The 15,329-nt window shown below is 48.8% G+C and overlaps 1 protein-coding gene across 5 annotated transcripts in view; it reads right to left on the bottom strand.

Annotated features, from left to right (window-relative positions):
- ITSN1 (intersectin 1) overlaps positions 1-15,329 on the bottom strand; it is a 106,765-nt gene that overhangs the window by 57,181 nt on the left and 34,255 nt on the right. For 3 of the 5 annotated variants that reach the window (XM_033051045.2, XM_033051046.2, XM_033051049.2), the window contains exons 6-14: positions 13,454-13,621; positions 12,829-12,922; positions 10,253-10,353; positions 9,535-9,598; positions 7,364-7,501; positions 6,439-6,554; positions 4,136-4,398; positions 1,397-1,546; positions 260-400 (exon numbers count right to left, since the gene is read on the bottom strand). In XM_033051045.2, the coding sequence (XP_032906936.1) occupies positions 260-400; positions 1,397-1,546; positions 4,136-4,398; positions 6,439-6,554; positions 7,364-7,501; positions 9,535-9,598; positions 10,253-10,353; positions 12,829-12,922; positions 13,454-13,621 (1,235 nt within the window). The remainder of the gene's footprint in view (positions 1-259; positions 401-1,396; positions 1,547-4,135; positions 4,399-6,438; positions 6,555-7,363; positions 7,502-9,534; positions 9,599-10,252; positions 10,354-12,828; positions 12,923-13,453; positions 13,622-15,329) is intronic. The other 2 variants (XM_033051047.2, XM_033051048.2) reach the window with 1 other exon arrangement.

The raw sequence follows: 15,329 nt of genomic DNA, 5'->3' as shown, positions 1-15,329 counted from the left end.
TCATCCCCAAAAACACCTGGAGCCAAAGCATTTCCTGCTGCCCACAGCAGGAGACAGCAGGATGAAGGGATAATCCCAAACACACCTTCAGGTGTAGGAAGCAGTTCCCAGCCACCTCTGAAGGACAGGAATTTACAGGGATGACAAATTATCTGCAGTGATCCTTTAAGGGTGAGCAACAGCTCATTGCTCAGGATGTTGCTGTTTTTGAGGAGGTCAAAATTCAAGGCTAAGAATAAAATCTGAGAAGGTTTCTCACCTGTAGCTGCTGCTGCAAATGGGTGATTTCTGCAATTCTTAGTTCTCTGGATTTATTTGTACTTTCAATTTCTTGTCTTTGGGTCGACAGCCGACACCTGATATCCTGAAGCTTCCCCTCCAACTGGTTTCTTTTATCATTCTTTAAAAGAAAAGAAAATTCCATATTTTATACATTTATTTTTTTAACCAAAACGTTTGGTCATGCAAGTCTGGATCTAAAAACTACAATAATTTCACGATTATAAGCCACAGGTTACAATACAGGATGTGATCAAAGGTATCTATTCTGTCACCATCTGTTGAGGGTGGGGCAGTGATCCTGATCTCCCTGGGAGATATTCTGCTAATGGGCATCCATTGAAACCAGGCAGGGCATTGTTCTTTATCTTTTCACAACCCATCCTTCCTCCAGCCAGTCATTTTCTGCTCATGGCCATTGAGTCCCACTGTGGCACTGATAAAATTACTGCATCCCATTGGGAGTTGCTCCAGCCAGGGGGAAGAGCCCAACATTTCTTACCAAGATAAAAACAGAGGTTTTGGGACACTAAGGGAGCCCCTTTCTCCACTGGACTCCAGAGGAAAACCGGATTTCTCCACATCACCACTGGAGCTCCGGAGGGAAACTGCACCTTGTACAGGAGCACTGCTCCAGCTGAGCCACATCTGTCACTGCAGGAGGATGCAGCCACCATGGGATGGGACTGCTGCCAACACCCTGCCTGACGGGTGTCAGGCTGTACTCTGACTGTGTCAGGGTTTGGGGTTTGTTCTTTGTAGCGCTGTATTTCTATTTTAATTTCCCTAGTAAAGAACTGTTATTCCTAATTCCCATATCTTTGTCTGAGAGCCCCTTGATTTCAAAATTATAATAGTTTGGAGGGCGGGGGTTTACATTCTCCATTTCAAAGAGAAGCTCCTGCCTTTCTCAGCAGACACCTGTCCTCCAAACTAAAACAGCAACTTTTCATTCTTTGTCCATATATAAACCACACCTGATTATAAACCGCACTTTGGGTTCAGACCAAAATTTTAGTCAAAATGGTGCGGCTTATAATCGTGAAATTACAGACAACAAACACAGGCAGGGCACAGTCAGCAGCAGGCTGTGCTTGTGTGTTTGAGCTGCACTCACAAGAGCCTCCAGCTCGAATTCCAGGGTTTTCTTCTTAGCCTTGAGCACCACGATGTCCTCCTGCTCCTTGTTCCTCTGGTTGAGCAGCTCCTGCCGCCGGTTGCGCTCCCACTCCAGCTGCCTCTGCCTCTCCAGCTCCCTCTTGGCAGCCTGCACATCCAGAACCAAACATCTGCAACTCTGGGAATTCCTGCTCTGGGATTCATTTAGAGCAATGCACACACAAATGGCTCCCTGCACAGCAGAGGTGACTGAACAGAAATCCCCTCTGTTTTCCTCTTTTCCTGTTTTCCAAGTTCCAGTTTGCTGATTTAACAGCTTGTTTAATACCAGCACTGGGAGAACTCTCCAGGACATACTCAAATCTCTTTCCAACCTCCAGTCTTAGACCTGCTGTAGCTTTGCAAAGAACAGCCAAGTGTTTCTGTGCTGAACCCATCATGGTCTGGCAGTGGGAGAAAAAAGGAGATTTTTGGGCTGAGCAGGGTGTGTTTCCTTAAATAAACTGAAGGCCAGACTGGATGGGGCTACCTGCTCTGGTGAAAGTCATCCCTAGCTGTGGCACAACTGGAACTGGAGGATCTTTAAGGTCCCTTCCAACCCAAACCATTCTGGGACTCTATGAAATGAACCCATCCCTGGAAAATCATGAATGCCAGAAGTATTGTTTCATTCATTCACACACCTCTTAACATCAAATATAACAATAACAGTAATCATAATCATTATTTCTAAAGAAGTGAGAGGTCAAAAGCATGTTGTCCTGCAGGGCCCTGGTCTCTCTGCTGGCTGTGTGGGCTGCTGAGAGGTCACTGATTAATGTGTCAGTACTCTCAGCTTCTGGTAGCAAAGAACTACCAGAGGCAAGCAGTCCACATTTAATAATTAGTATATAGTACATAACAAAAAGGGTATAAAAACATGTCCCTCTGGAATCCATGCTGAGCCAGATTTGGGTTTGTAGCCCTGATTCCCAGAGCTCTGCAATAAAAGCCCCTGCACACAATCCCCTGTGATGACGGGATGTTGGGGTCAGTGAGACAGGGGCTGCCTGAATCCTCCAGGCAGAAGGCAGAGTGCAGGGACTGAATTAAAGCCCTTGGATGGACTGAAACATGTTAAGCCACCCACACACAGAATGGGAGTTTAAGGAGAAGAGTAAGTGTAAGTTTAAGTTCAGAGTTTGAGTTTTAGGATAAATAAAGTCAGTCAGTCAGTCAGTAACTAGGTTTCAGTGAGAGCTGCAGTGTTTTAGTGAGTAAAAGGTGCAGATACCAGAGTAGAAGAACAAGTTCTAGTGAAGGTTCACAAACACACTGATGTTTTCAGTGCAGGCTCCAGGAGCTCTTTCTTAGACACTACTTAGACAAAACAGAACTTCAGTGAGAATATTGCTGCCATTTTTCAGCTGGAACAAGACAGATCCAATACGTGGTTCATACAGATCCCAGCGTGTTAAGAAATTAGAATTTTCATAGGCTGAAAGTGGTTTGAATTTATGTGTTAGCTTGTTAGAGAAACCCTGTATGAGATTATGTATTGGGGAGAGTTGGTGCTTTTTGCCTTTGCCATTGCTTTTTGCTTTTTTCCATCCCTTTTTCGTGCCTGCAGCGTCTCCAACAGCCCAGCAGAAGATCGGAGCTCCGGCAGCGACACCGGGACCCCCAGGGACCCCCAGGGACAGCTCCTGCTCTTGTTTGGGCTTTATGCTGAACCTCAGCCTGGACTTTAATGTCTGTGACTGTGCCTTTGAGGACTGATGCACTTTTACACTAAATAACCTTTTTAGCAATTATTAGCTGCTGTAATCATTTAGAGATAACCCGGCAGGAAGGGTGCAAGAGCACCGGGGATAACCCCGCAAGCAGTGCCTGTGTTTGGTTTGCTAAAGACTTCCATGCTAACAACATGCCACAAAAAAGCACTGCTCACCTCTCCTCTCCATCTCCTCTCCATGTGTTCCCATGCTAACAACACACCACACCAAAGCAGTGCTCACCTCTCCATCTCCTCCTCACCATGTGTTTCCATGTTAACCACATGTCACCCCAAAGCAGAGCTCACCTCTCTCCTCTCCATCTCCTCTCCATGTGTTCCATGCTAACAACATGTCACACCAAAGCAGTGCTCACCTCTCCATCTCCTCTCCTCCTCAGGATGTGTTCCCATGCTAACAACATGCCACAGCAAAGCAGTGCTCACCTCTCTCCATCTCCATCTCCTTCCTCCTCAGGATGTGTTCCCATGCTAACAACATGCCACACCAAAGCACTGCTCACCTCTCTCCTCTCCATCTCCTCAGGATGTGTTCCATGCTAACACACCACCCCAAAGCAGAGCTCACCTCTCTCCTCTCCATCTCCTTCCTCCTCTCCTATGTTCCCATGCTAACACAGCACCCCAAAGCAGAGCTCACCTCTCTCCTCTCAATCTCCTTCCTCCTCTCCATGTGTTCCATGCTAACCTCCCACCCCAAAGCAGAGCTCACCTCTCTCCATCTCTTCTCCTCACCACATGTTCCCATGCTAACACACCACCCCAAAGCAGAGCTCACCTCTCTCCATCTCCTCTCATATGTCCCATGCTAACACCCCACCCCAAAGCAGAGCTCACCTCTCTCCTCTCCATCTCCTCAGGATGTGTTCCATGCTAACACCCCACCCCAAAGCAGAGCTCACCTCTCTCCATCTCCTCTCCATGTGTTCCCATGCTAACACAGCACCCCAAAGCAGAGCTCACCTCTCTCCTCTCGATCTCCTTCCTCCTCTCCTCCTCGCGCTGCCGCTCCAGCTCGCGCTGTTTCTCCAGCTGCTTCTCCAGCTCCAGCTGCCGCTTGCGCTCCTGCTCCTGCCGCTCGCGCTCCTTCCTCTCCTGCTCGGCCCTCTCGAGCTGGGCCAGCCTCTCCTGCTCCTTGCGCTGCTGCTCCAGCAGGGCCTGCCTGCGCTTCTCCAGCTCCAGGTTCCCCCGCTCGAAGTTCTCGCGCTTCTTGTCCTCGAAGGTCACTGTGAGCAGCACACACGGGGTGGGAGGACAGGGACAAACGCCTTCGTTAACTCTGGCTTCAAACAAACCAGCTGCTGGGTTTTGTTCTTTTCTGAGCCAGACATGGGGCAACTGAGAGGTGTTTGGAAAACCTTTTATTGCATTTTTAGTTTCATATCAAGGGTGAGACAATACAGGTGTTATAACTTACGCCATCACAATCAGAAGCCAACTATTTCCTAATTACAGCACATTAGAAACATTTCTTTCTTTATGAAAGGTGCATCTTCCACAGTTCTGTTTCTCCAAAGTATCTAGTTTTATGTGCAAGGCCATCCTTTGGAACTTCTTTCCAGCTCCATTTCTCTCTAAACAATATCTGTCCCATTCCACTGCATTTTAAAGTCAGTATTTCTTACCTCCAAGTGTGAGCCTTCTGTCAGGCTAAAAACTCTTTATAAATCCATTTCCTACATCAACCATATAAATAAATCCAAAGGGGTCCCTAGCAAAGTGAATCAAGGTGCCAGCAGCAGAGGATGCACCTCTGGATGGAGGGATAACAGCGCCACAGGCCAGCCTGGATTCAGCATTAGCACTGACATTGTTCATCTTGACACCTTTGAGCTTTTATATTTTTCACAATCTCTGCTGCTTGGAGTGTAACTCTGAAACTTCATGTTAAGTAAGTTCTCTTCACAGGGAAGTTGGACAAAACAATTCCTTCCCAGCTGGAGAACCAAGGACAGCTGGTACCCAAAAATCATAAACACAGTGAGGGAAAGGGGCAAAGCAGGGGCTGGGACTCCATAGCCTGGGCTGTGCTTGGATAACTGACCCCAGTGTGTGGATGAACCAAAACTGATAAAAGTGTAAAACTCATGACCAGGATCCATCTTGGATTTGATTTGGGTGTAGCCTCATCCAGGCCCTTGCACTGCCCAAGGTGAATCCTTTCAATAAATCCCATTTTATTCCTTTTGCTCTGTCTGCTCTCTGCTCCAGCTCAGCCTTTCCAGGCAACAATCCCCTCAAAGCCACATCCTCAGCAAACCCAGGAGGGAATTTCCATTCCCATTCCTCAGGTCCTCAGCTTTCTCCACAAAGCTCAGCAAGTGGGGATCATTTAGACAAACCATTCTCCAGCTGATCCTCCATGAGGACACAGATCTGGAATTCCTCTGTACATTTTGGATATGTATGTGCTATTGGATAATAGAGCCAACACTTCCATTAGTGCAGAGCAAAGAATTCAGCTGCTGACAGCATCAAAAGGCCATTATGCAAATGACCAGAACTTTATTTAAAGTTGCTGTTCTCATTAGATTACTCATTACTGTCAGGAAAATAAATGGTTTAGGTTCTTGAGCAGCTGAGCCCAGCAAGTCTGGATTCCTGCATCCACAGCCTCACCACCTACTGTCCCAAAGAACAGCCTGACCCTCAGCACAGCCTCCCTGACACCCCCCTGCAGGCCCTGCCCTTCCTGCCCCTCACTCCTCAGCACCTCCATCCAAATGATTCTTTCACTGCACCTTCTGTTCCTTTCCTTACCCTCTGTGTCCCATTCCCAGACTCCTCTCCCTTGGATGGCCAGCAGGGACATTTCTGGGATGCAAGGCCAGGGACACCCCATGTTGCCCTGGTTGGACACATTGGCCAACAGCTGCTGAACCTGCAATTCTTGTCTTTTCCAGCTTGTGCTCCTCTCCAGCTGCCAATTCCCTCTTCCTTTAGTTCTCTTCCTGGAACTGCTGGAATCTGTACTAAGCCCCACACTGTCACACACACTCCAAGGAAACAGGTCTCTGGGGGAATGCTGGGATCTTTCAAAGAGCACCTCAGCCAAGCCAGAGGATGAAGGCAGCAGGAATTTTTCCTTGCCAGGGCTGCAAAGGGCTGCCTGTGTGAGGAGCCTGAAGGCTCTCCCCATCTCCAGGGCCACCAAGCCCAAGGATCAGGCACAGGCTCCTGGCTGTGCCTCTGATCTGCTCTGGAAAAGACAACATTCCTCCCCTCTGGGAACAGCCCACTAAATATCCCAGTTTGCCCCTGCTCACCTGGTAATTTCTTCTCCAGTTGCTGCTGTTCCTCTTCCAATGCTGGTTCTTCTGGTAACCTTTGGTCTACAGACACTGAACTGGCAGCAGAAATCCCACTGCCAGAGCGGACCCTTCTGCCAAGGAAACAGGAATTGCAGGTGCTTAACAGAGCCCAGGCCCACCCAAATGATTCATGGTTCAATGATGAGATCAAATTAAATACAATGATGTATTCATGTACTCAGTGTTCATTCAGTGCTGCCCAGAGGGTCTCACTCAGCCATTGCCTCAGGAGAACAGGATTTTCCAGTATCCCAGCAGATCACTGGTGAGCTGAGAACCCCAGCCCCAAATTCTGCTTCCAGATGGGCTCAGCCCTTTCCCCAAGATCTCTCACTTGGGGGGAGATTTTTCCCCAACCAGTCTGGGTTTGGGGAAATGCTGACCTGAACTACAGCAAAAATAGCAGAGACAGAGGAAGAGCTCACTGTAGTCAGGCTAAAAGCAAGATCCCAAGTGGAATACACAAAAATTGGGAATCTTTAGGAGGATATTTGACAAAACATAAAAGTATAAAACACTTATTTCCATTGCTGTTACTGTCTTGCCACCAATTTCTCCACAAGGAAGTGAAATGGAGCAGGAGAAGTGCTGAGTGACCCCACTGTTCCCAAACCCAGCTGCACCAGAAGAGCTCTGGATGTGCTGCAGTGCAAATCCACATTGCAATTCCAACACATCCCAACTGCTCTAAGGAGTACAAGCTGAAGTTAAATCTAGATTTCTATGGCCAGACTGAGCAGGTTTGGAAGGTGTGCCAGCACAAATCCTGTTCTTACCCAGCAGAAGGTGAGGGGGCACTGCTCAGTGTCCTGTGCTCACAGAACCACCCCAAATGGAGTGCAAAACTCACGAGTGAGGCCCCCAAGGGGTGAGCAGTTACCTGAAGGAAGGAGGGATGAACTCTGGGGGCAGTGCAGGTGGCAGGGGCTGACCAGACATTGCTACATCAATGAGGTGCATAGCCAGGATAAACTCCTCAGCTGTCAGCTTCCCATCTTGATCAATGTCAGACAGATTCCTTGGTAAAGGGAAGGGACAAAGCAAGGGAATTATTAAATATTAAAAATCACTGTTGAAAGGCATTGTTTCAACATACACAGTTCCAAATTAATTCAATTTTTTCACTCTTTTTTCCACACTACTCTGCTTTTTCAAAACAAATGAAAAGCCAACCCCAAATGCTTCCCTATTTCCCCCATTTCTCGTGGCTGTCTGCCTGAAATCCAGCCTGGCAGCCATGGCTTCTCCTTCACCTGCTCTGAGTGCTGCCTGGAGCACCTGCCAGGGAAGGAACTTTGAGAACTTTAACCACTGGAGTTCTCCTGAACACCTTGTGAACACCAAAAGAACCAGCTCAGTTGTTTGGCAGAACTTCTAGCTCTGGTCTCCTTCCTCCCTGGAGGCTCCTATCTCACATTCCAGGGCACCCACTGGCACTGAAACCAAAGTCAGTGATGTTCTAGTCCAACAAGAACCATCCCACCCTGGCATTATGCACATAACAGAAATTATGGAGTAATGTCTCTGGATGGCCCCAAAGCAGAGTCCCAACAGTACAAAATGCTTTTACTCCTGTTAAAGTGGTGTTGGACAAAATTAACAGCCAGGAACAGCACCCAGGGAGCAGATGGAGCTGGGCCAGGAGGGATTTAGGGTGGATTTTAGGGAAAGGTTCTTCCCCCAGGGAATGGGCACAGAGCTCCAAGAGCTGCCTGGGATGCCCAGGTTGGGATTTTGGGGGGTCTGGGCAGGGCAGGGCTGGGACTGGATGATCCCTGGGGGTCCCTTCCAACTCAGGATTTGTTTCTCCAGTATGCTGCACTCTAATCATGCAGGAAAATCTCCCATGGTACTGTGAGAATCAAAGGAAAATAAGAGATAAATTCTTTTGCAGTCCCAAGGCACAGGACTTTGCTGATGGGATTTAAATTTGGGACACAATCACAGCCTCACCCAACCACCCCTGTGCCACTGAGCTCCTCAGGCTGGAGCAAGGAACAAGCCAGGACACTGGGAATGTACCAGGCACAGAAATCTGATCAGCCAGGTCCTGACCTGGACAGAACTCCCAGGATACACAAAGGCTGAGCATCAACTTCCCTCTGAGTGTCTGAGTCAGGATTTCAGCCCAGCACAGGCTGACAAAGCTCACCCCACACAGCAGAGCCCCAGAGCAGGGCTCAGGAAGGAGCAGCAAGAGCTGGAATGTCCCTTCCTGATCCCAGAGCACTGGCAGATGTGAATGTCCCCAGCTGTGAGTGCTGTGTGCAGCTCTGGAGTGAGCTGGTGGCAGTGCCTGCCCACACAAACACTCCAAAGCTGGCAAAAGCTGAGCATTTCTTGCTGCTGGGGGACTGGGCTGATTTGTTCTTATCCCTTTGTCAGGAAACAGAGAAGGACAGAGTGGTTTTTAATTTATAACACAACTCCCAGAGCTTTGCAAAGAGAACAAGTGCAGCTCAATGGCCTTGTCAGAGGGACTGCACCACTGCCATCCTCACACTGAGCCCTGGGCCAGCTCCAGTGCTTCCCAAGCAAACACTCCTAAAGGACAGAAGTTAATTAGGAACAACTTCCATGGGGCAATAAAAACATAATAAAGTTCAGCAAACAGCAAGTTGGAAGGCAAAAGGGAAGCTGAGACAAATCCTTTGAAAATCCATTATTGTAAAGGTCTGTAAGTCCAGCCCCTGGGAAATCAGTCCTCCCAAAGCCATGAAAAAGGCAGAGAAGTCCCACAGAAAGTTGGTTTGGGATAAAATTCCTGTTCTACCACCCTGGTGCTGTCAGGGGATGTGGAAGGCACAGGATGCTGAACATCTGCTCTGCCTAAAAACCCAGCACTGAACCCCAACTTCCAGAACATCACACTAAAGACACTCCTCCACTCTTGTGGAATAATATTAATAAAGGCAGAGAAGTGCAGGTTTTCTTTATAAAGTTACACACAAAGAGCAAGGTGAGACTGAAAAGGGAGAAAACCCCACAGGTTCCAGTGCAGAGGTTTCAGAAGAGTTTTTGTTTTGATGGAAATGAAAACATTTATTTTACCATATTGTAGCCAGCTGAGCCTGGGGTAAACTGGACTGCATGAGAATCGTTCTTGCTTGGGGACCTAAAAAAGGGAAACAAGTATTAACAAAGTTAGCAAGAGATGTGACCAGCAGGAATTTGGCTCCCAGAAATAACCAAGAAATAATATTTCACTTCTGCACAGCAACCACAGAATCCCAGACGGGTTTGGGTTGGGAGGGACCTCAAATCCCACCCATCCCACCCCTGCCATGGGGACACCTCCCACTGTCCCAGGCTGCTCCAGCCCCAGTGTCCAACCTGGAACCGAACATTCCAGGGATCCAGGGGCAGCCACAGCTGCTCTGGGAAAACAAATCACTCAGATAAAAACCCAAGGAAGCTCTAAAGCACAGACATGCACCAGAACTGGTAAAATCAAGCCAGGGAAGCAGTCTAGTCTCTCCCTGGAACTGGACACTGCTCTCAGCAGTGAGTGAACCAAGCACCGGAAATGCCTGCACAGGTTTTCCCAGAAACATTTCCCAGGGTCAACTTTGCAGAAAATAAAGAAAAGATGGTGATAAAATGATCCCAGCTGTGATGAATATTTGCTTTTAAACAAGAGCATTAAGCACTTGGGAGATTAAAACAGAAAATCACTGATGAGTCTCTTACTGTGTGAAGAACACCCTCAGTGGAAGTAAACTGGATTTTACAGCTGGAAACAAGGAGACAACAGAAGCTGTGCCAGTACCTGTCAAGTGTCCACTCATGGTTTTGTCGTGGCTGTTGAAGAGCTGCCGGTACTTGAGGCGTGAGGACTGAGGCACAGCCCACTCTGCCACGGCAGGAGAGCTGCAGGGACAGCAGGACAACAGGGACAGTTGGGGATGTCATCTCAGGAAGGTCATGGGAACAATCACAGAGTATAAATCACACAAGGGTTTGGCTTGGAGGGACCCCAAATCCCACCCAGAGCCACCCCAGCATGGCAGGGACACCTCCCACTGCCCCAGGCTGCTCCAGCCTGGAACTGAACATCCCAGGGATCCAGGGGCAGCCACAGCTGCTCTGGCAATTCCATCCCAGCCCCTCCCAGGGAACAATTCCTAATTCCCAAATCCCATCAAACCCCACTGGGAGCCATTCCCTGTGTGCTGTCCCTCCCTCCCTTGTCCCCAGTCCCTCTCAGCTCTCCTGGAGCCCCTTCAGGCCCTGGCAGGGCTCTGAGCTCTCCCTGCAGCTTCTCCTGCCCAGGTGTCACCCCCAGCTCTCCCAGCCTATCCCATAATACTCTCACCAGTGGCTTCTACACCTGCAAATACTTTGATTTATAAGAGATAAACCTTTCTATGAATAAGTTCAGACAGAGCAAAGATCACCCTGCAGGAACCTTGAGTCTCCAGGGCTTCACAAGAGGCTGAAGTGCTGCACTGGACCAAGTTTCATGCCTGAAAATGTTCTTTTCCCCAGTTCTGCTGGGAAGATGGGGAGGTTCTGAGGTGCCCAGAGCAGCTGTGGCTGCCCCTGGATCCCTGGAATGTTCAGTTCCAGGTTGGACACTGGGGTTGGAGCAGCCTGGGACAGTGGGAGGTGTCCCCATGGCAGGGGTGACACTGGGTGGGCTCTGAGGTCCCTCCCAACCCAAACCATTCCATGATTCCATGATCTAACATTTCCTGCTATTCCTGAAACCACCACAGTTTTGACCTCTTGTTTGCAAACATTTATCTCAGTTCAGTCTCTTGGAAGATGATTTTTTAAAGAGTTTTGCTTTTTTCTTTACTGGCAGAGAATGAAGGAACTTAAACTGTTCAGAGGAGCTACAAGCTTTCACCTAAACATGTAACAGGAAATGCAGAATAACATCCCATTTTACTCTGGCTTTAACTGCTTCTCTTGGCCAAATAAAGCTGATGAAGGAAAACAAATGTGAAATAGATTGGAAATGCAGAAATAAAGGTGTGGAAAAGCCAAATTTGAATGTAAAGTTTCTCATAATGGAACTCAAGTGAGGAATGCAATATCCCCAGTTTTAATTCACTCCCATTGCAGGCTGAGCTCATTTGCAGCTCCAATTTCTCAGGCTTGAAGGCTGAGAAATCCTAATTCTGAACAACAAGGAGCTGAGTTTTTCTGCCTGTAGGCACATTCAAACTCTGTCCTTTTTCTGACCTTATAAACCATTCTCACATGACAAGACACAAACCAGTATCTCTATTTCTATTTTTGATTTCCAAAATTGAGCTTTGATAATACCCCCTCATGGGAGCAGAGCAAAAACAAGCTGCCCCTTCAATAATGAAAATAAGAAAAAAGGCCACATATTTAATTTTTACCCATAGGAATTCCTCCCCAGTTTTGCTGGACTGGGGGGTTCCACATATTTTAACTTCTGTGTTACACAAAAATTACATCAGAGCATCCCTATTCTGTTCCTGGCTGGTTTAGGTTTCAGAGAGAAAGTGAATTTGATTTATAAGAGATAAACCTTTCTATGAATAAGCACAGACAGACCCTCAGTGGGTTCTATCCCTGGCCAGGAAAATGCAGCAAGAGCACAGATCACCCTGCAAGAGCCTCAACTCTCCTGGTTTAGGTTTCAGAGAGAAAGGGAATTGTTTTGAAAGACTTTTAATTATTTGCCAATAGTGAGAAGTGTCCCTTATCTAATAGCAGGGCAACAGACAAGCCTGCAGAAGGAAATGGAAATAAAACCAGATCATTTAATTGTGTCCCAAGCCATTTTTCTCTTACAAAAAAGCTCTGCCATAGACCTGTGAGACAGATGATTTATAAAGACTTTGGGAAATCCCTCTCTTACCTCCTCTAAGAAAGTTGTAATTTGTTAGATCCAATTTTTTTAACCAGAGTAAAACCACTTGGAATAATCTAAAAGCCCTTTAAGTGATTTTTCACACAGAACTTGGATATAGAAGAAAGAGTGATGTGGAGTGCATTTAAAACATGAGACCTATTAAATATTTTGCCTTTTTTTAGCAATTACCCTGGAGTTGCTAATTTTAAATAATGTATTACTTGTCTTGTTTTCACAGTAGCAGGAGAGTGTGTGCACAATGCAGGTTTTGTTTATAGAAGCAAATGCTGTTCTGAAAGTCAGGTGGGGATAATGGCAGCTCTGTGAGTAGCTGATTATTTTATTTCCATGAGTCCCTGCTCCTGGAGCACTCCCTGTGAAACCACAGCCCCTCACAGAATCTGGAGTGGCACCTCTGCAGGATTTCTGCCACAACTCTTATTTAAGACAACCTGTGACAAAGGGAAGGAGTTCTGCCACCCCCCTGGAGCCCCTCCCTGTCCCTGCCCCACCTGGCCACGTCGAAGGATTGTGCCTTTTGCAGCTTTGCATTGAGCTGAGCTCCCGGCCCCTGGCGGCTGAAGGAAGAACTCTTTGGCAAAGTGGCTGGCAAGAGAGAAAACAGGGATTTATTGCTATTCACAGCGAACCAGGCAATTCCCAAGACATTCACTCAGCTCCTACATCAACTACAACCACTGTGGGTCTGGTGGGAACTTTTTAACAATACAAAGATCAGAGCAGAGGGGAACACAAGGGCACTTCCCTCCTGTCTTTATGGAAACCCTGCTGATACCAAATTATATTTTGGTACAAGTTAGAAACCATATGTAGTTCAGTATTAAACAAACAGCAGTACTTCAGCAGCTATAGAGAGCCAGCAGAGGCCCAATTTCCAGGCAACAGATTGCTGGCAAGTTCACTTCTCCAAGTGCTGCTTTATTTTCTCACCACGAGGGACTCCTGCGGGAGGCCACGTCCACATTCCTTCCTTTAGCTCTTCTCCAAGTGTGCCAAGTGGGCTAAAGCAAGGCCCAGTCCTTCCCCAGAGGCATCACTGGGAGTGGCTACCTGCAGTGTTGCAGGAAATGCAGGGGAGCTGTTAGGAGCAGGAGACAGAGAGTGAGAGCAGCGTACCGGGGTGAGCGAAAGCAGGCAGGGGCTGGATGACAGCAGGAGCTCCGTTAGCCAGGGGAGGGACGGCTGCAGGGACAGAGGACACCAGAGGGGGGGACATCCCCACCACTGGCATGGATGCCATGGGCACACTGCTGAGGGATGGCATGTTGGCAATGCCCCCGAGACCTAGGGGGGAGAAAAGCACAGGTTGGTTGTGACACACACAGAGAGAGAGACCCGCGGGGACTGCAGGGTGAGTGACAACTTCTGAGGGTGACTGACAGATCCTGAGGGTCACTGACAGCTCCTGAGGGTGAGTGACAGCTCCTGAGGGTCACTGACAGCTCCTGAGGGTCACTGACAGCTCCTGCAGGGTGACTGACACCTTCTGAGGGTGAGTGACAGCTCCTGCAGGGTCACTGCCACCTCCTGAGAGTGACTGTCACCTACTGAGGGTCACTGCCACCTCCTGCAGGTCACTGCCAGCTCCTGAGGGTGACTGCCAGCTCTGAGGGTCACTGACACCTCCTGAGGGTCACTGCCACCTCCTGAGAGTGACTGTCACCTACTGAGGGTCACTAACACCTCCTAAGGGTGACTGCCACCTCCTGAGGGTCACTGCCACCTCCTGAGGGTCACTGACAGCTCCTGCAGGGTGACTGACAGCTCCTGAGGGTCACTGCCACCTCCTGAGGGTCACTGCCACCTACTGAGGGTCACCAACACCTCCTGAGGGTCACCAACACCTCCTGCAGGGTGACTGCCACCTCCTGCAGGGTCACTGCCACCTCCTGAGGGTCACTGACACCTCCAGGGGCAGCTCCCCACCCCTGGCACAGCCCCCCCAGCCCAGGGCAGCACAGCAGGGACAGGAATGGCACACAGGGCACAGGGACAGCCCCAAAGTGAGCAGCAGCACCTGCTGAGAAGGGAGCTGTGTGCCTTGAGCTGAGTGAGGAGCAGTGCTGGCAGCCCAGCGAGGAGTGAACCCCCAGGCTGGCACACAAGCTGCAGGATTAGTGCCCCAGGATTAGTGCTCCAGCCTTGGGGTGGGATGAGACAGGACACAGCTCATGGGGACAGCACAGGGATCACAGGCTCATGGGGACAGCACAGGGTGACAGGCTGAGGGGAGCACAGCTGCAGGGAACCAGGGAGGGTTAAGGAGGGCCAGAGGTGCCAGGGGAAGGAGGAGGGGTGTGCACATCACATCAATCTACAGGGAATGGGAACAGGGGAATCACCACTGCCTGGGCTTGGTGGGGGCTCATTTCATTTTGCCTTTTCTCACTTAACCCTGTGTTTGCTCTACCCAGTTTCACTGCTTTTTTCCAAAGAATTTTACTTCTGACTGGAATACTTGTGAGGGTTACAGTAGATCAAACCACACTGCTGCAAGCAGTTTATCAAAGGCCCTGTTCCCTTTCCTCAGGACATGTAGATGGGATCTTGGGCAGGAATTGTTCCCACAGGGTGCCCAGAGCAGCTGAGGCTGCCCCTGGATCCCTGGCAGTGCCCAAGGCCAGGTTGGACATTGGGGTTTGGAGTCACCTGGGACAGTGGGAGGTGTCCCTGCCATGCCAGGGGTGGGATGGGATTTAAGGTCCCTCCAACCCAAACATTCCATGATCCCACAAAAAACAAGTGACCAGCTCCATTTTACTGACACCTGTATCAACATTAATTAACAGATCTCTAGGGTGAGATTTTTAAAGAGAACAGAAGTTTCACTCCTTCAACCCTGAGACACAAAGAAGTGGCCAAACTTCCAAGCACAGGCCAGAAGGTGCAGGGATTGTAAAAACTCAAGAACAGAGCAAATCTTGCCAAAGCTGGAGATGCAGTAATGCCAACAATTTAAAGCACAGCTCCAGCCCTTTGGAATGCAGCAGCC

This window comes from Catharus ustulatus, chromosome 2 (genome assembly GCF_009819885.2).
Source record: "Catharus ustulatus isolate bCatUst1 chromosome 2, bCatUst1.pri.v2, whole genome shotgun sequence".
NCBI classification, from domain to species: domain Eukaryota; kingdom Metazoa; phylum Chordata; class Aves; order Passeriformes; family Turdidae; genus Catharus; species Catharus ustulatus.
Note: the sequence above shows the minus strand (reverse complement) of the source record. Positions and strands in the feature narration are given on the sequence as shown.